This window comes from Triticum dicoccoides, chromosome 4A, assembly GCF_002162155.2.
Source record: "Triticum dicoccoides isolate Atlit2015 ecotype Zavitan chromosome 4A, WEW_v2.0, whole genome shotgun sequence".
Classification (NCBI taxonomy): Eukaryota; Viridiplantae; Streptophyta; class Magnoliopsida; order Poales; family Poaceae; genus Triticum; species Triticum dicoccoides.
In genome coordinates, this window is record NC_041386.1 from 635,926,798 (window position 1) to 635,930,002 (window position 3,205).

The 3,205-nt window shown below is 52.3% G+C and overlaps 1 protein-coding gene across 1 annotated transcript; it reads right to left on the reverse strand.

Moving 5' to 3' along the window:
• Window positions 1-268: 268 nt before the first annotated feature.
• LOC119287581 lies at window positions 269-2,157 on the reverse strand. Its single transcript, XM_037567151.1, has 2 exons — window positions 1,829-2,157; window positions 269-1,418 (listed from the first exon to the last, which is right to left on the reverse strand). Exons 1-2 carry the CDS (start codon window positions 2,057-2,059, stop codon window positions 474-476), a joined length of 1,176 nt encoding a protein of 391 aa, XP_037423048.1. The 5' UTR covers window positions 2,060-2,157; the 3' UTR covers window positions 269-473.
• Between the last annotated feature and the right edge of the window lie 1,048 nt (window positions 2,158-3,205).

Sequence of the window (3,205 nt, forward strand, 5' to 3'; positions counted from 1 at the left end):
GTACATCTCAAGCACGGTACTAAGTCTCAGTTATATATATTGTTCTTAAGAGAGTTGTATTAAGACTTTAAGAGTGATGCAAACATTGTGAATTCGTGTACTCTTCTCTTTCCACCCGGAGCTAGCAGTCATGCATCAATTGCAGCCATCAATTGGGAGATCGGATATATATGCAGGTAACCTGTATGTATTGAAGTACATTCAGGCACACATTGCTGGACTGAATTAGGCCATCCACTGGACGTGTCAGGTAACTGAATCACAGGACTAAGAAAACAGTGGCTGCTTCTCACCCATGAGGATTAAACGACAGCTTTAAAAAAAATCAGTTTGATCTAACGGCCGCACACAGAGTTAAAACAGTACAGTACACACACAAGAAATATGCTACGGACAGTTTGTACATTGCAACTCAGCACCAAAACTGGAGCAGACTAAGCTGAGCTAACTACTAAACCTATGAGAGTCAGGCACTACGACATCATCAGTGACTTGAGCGACCGGGCTTTCACAGGCTTCCTCCACCTCTTCTTGAACGGGCCCTTCCTCTTGGTGCCGCAGGGTTGTTTGCCATTGCAGCCAAGCGCTTCCTCATCGCTGCTCTCCTCGTCCCAGCCTGCGATCCCAGTGGTGCCGTCGTTGCCCGTAGGCTTGTTGACTACACGTACTGATGCCGCTGCTTCTTGATGGTTTGAGTCATCAGCTTGTTCCTGACCTGCACTAAAATTAAGTTGCATTTCGGACTGTGCCTCCTCTTTTGGTTGTTTAGCAGGCAGTGGAAGTTCCTGCATGCCATCATCACTGCTCTCCTTGTCACAGCCCACCATCCTAGCGGTGCCAGGCTCGTCGACGACGTGTGCTGATGGCGGGAGCACTGATTGATGGTCTGATTCATTCACTTGTACCTGACAAGCACTAAAATTAAGTTGCATTTCAGATGGTGCCTCCTCTTTCAGAGATTCAGCAGGCAGAATAGGTTCTGGCACGCTGTCGCTGCATGACGTGCGGCGCTTCTTGGTGCCGGGGCCGAACCCCGCATAGTAGTAGAACCCCTCGCCCAGGTCGATGTCGGGCCTCTTTCTACGTGGCTTGTCGCTGACGGGGGGCTTCTGGTCCAAGTGGTACGGGCAGTAGGAGTTGGGCTCACTCGCGGGCCGCTGGCAGCACCACCTCTTGCCGTCATTCTTCCGGCACCTCCACACTCCTTTCTGCACTTTGAACCCCTTATTTGGCTTCGGCTTCCTCTCCATCTTTTCCACAGCTTTGTGCAGTTTCAAGATGACCCCGTAAACCATATCTACGGTCAAGTCTTCCTCCTCCTTGATGGAGCCAGTAGGCATGGTAATGCTTGATGGGAAGAGCCAGCTACCTCGCCAGGAAACACTCATGAAGCAAGTCTCCACGAAGAGCTTCTCCACCTGAATGAGATGGTAATTCGGAAAATAAACGTTAAAGAACGAAAAGAGCTAGCTGCTACTGCTACTGATATTGCTGAACTGAAATGGGGGGCGGGTTGGTAGGGCTCACGACCGACAGATGAACTTGCAGCCCGATTAGCCGCCGCGCCGCCGCCAGACGATCACAGATTACCGCGAGGGAGCTAACTGACGCGCCCTACGGCTAGACCTCGACCCCGCACCACGCGGGTTGGGGGAGCGGAACCCTAGCGACATGGTCCAGACCCCGAATGGTAACCTCCGCAGAGGCGAGCTAGGTAGCGAGGCGGGCATGCTAGCTGCTACAGAGCGTCACGGGAATGCTACAAAGCTGCGGCCAGGCGGGAGAGCACGGGGCAAGGAGCGAGGGGGTCGGGTGGTGAGGAAATTACCTGGGGATCCGAGAGGTCGAGCTGCGCCATGAGGTCCCATGGCGACCGGCTGAGCTCGCAGCAGGGCTCCCCGCCGGAGGAAGTCTTCGGCCCCACGAACCCGGCGCCGGATTCGTGGGCTGGGGCTGGGGCTGGCGGCGGGGGCGGGGGCGGCTCGATTCGGGGCGGCTCCGTGCAGGAGCCCGAGACGGCGGAGCCAAGCAGGCGGGAGGCGGACCTGCGGATCCGCATGGGGGCCGGGGAGGGGCGGGGCGCGAGGGGAGCTCGGGATCTGGAAGGATAGCGAGCAAGGTAGGGTTTGAGATTTGTGTGAGAGGCAGCAGCAGGATGTCGATACGAGAGGAGGCCGCTGGAGAGGACGAAGGCTTTAGTGTCACTTAGACCTGGCCATGGGAAACCCGGCCCGGACGGCCCGGCCCGGCCCGATCTAAAAAAGCCCGACCCGGCCCGGCCCGACCTTGCCCATGGGCCGGGCTTGGGCCTGATTTTTAGGCCCAATGGCCAGGCCGGGCCGGGCTCAGGCCTGCCATATTTGCCATTTAACAAAGAGGCCCGGCCCGTGGCCCGAGGCCCGTCGGGCTTTTTGACTGATGGGCCGGGCTTGGGCCTGAAATCTAGGCCTGATGGCCGGGCCGGGCCGGGCTCGGGCCCAGGTTTTTTGCAACGGGCTTTGTTTAGCCCGGCCCGGCCCGACATTTGGCCAGGTATAGTGTCACTGTGTGAGTTCGAGCAGGGGCCCACTCGTCAGTCAAGCCGCCGATTGTTCACAGAGGGAGTGCTGGACACGTGTACGGCCCAAACTTTTTGCGCACACCTGATTTTTTAGGACACCGATAAGTACCGAACGCTCGGAATTTTATCATCCCAAAACAATTAGTATTTTTTTTTTGCAATTTACTCCCTCCGGTCCTTTTTACTCTGCATATTAGGTTTGTCCGAAGTCAATCTCATTCAACTTTGACCAAGTTTATATAAAAAATTATAGACATTCACATAACAACACCAATATCATTAGATTCATCTTGGAATATATCTTCATATTATATTTATTAGATATTATAGATGCTAATAATTTCTAATATAAATTTGGTCAAACTTAGCAAATTTTGATTTTCGGCAAATCCAATGTGCAGAGTAAAAAGGACCGGAGGGAGTACTAGCAAAAGGGCGCGTGTGTTACAGCAGGAGGGAAAAAAAATCAAAATCTCCAATGATAATGACCACATTTTGTTCGCATCTCATCACACGTTTTTGAGACAAATTCAAGAAAATGTTTCTTTTTAAAAATTTATTCACAAATTAAAGCAATGTTCATATTTTTTAAAACTTGGTATTTCAAAGTATTATTTTGAATTTCAAGAAACATTAACAAAACAT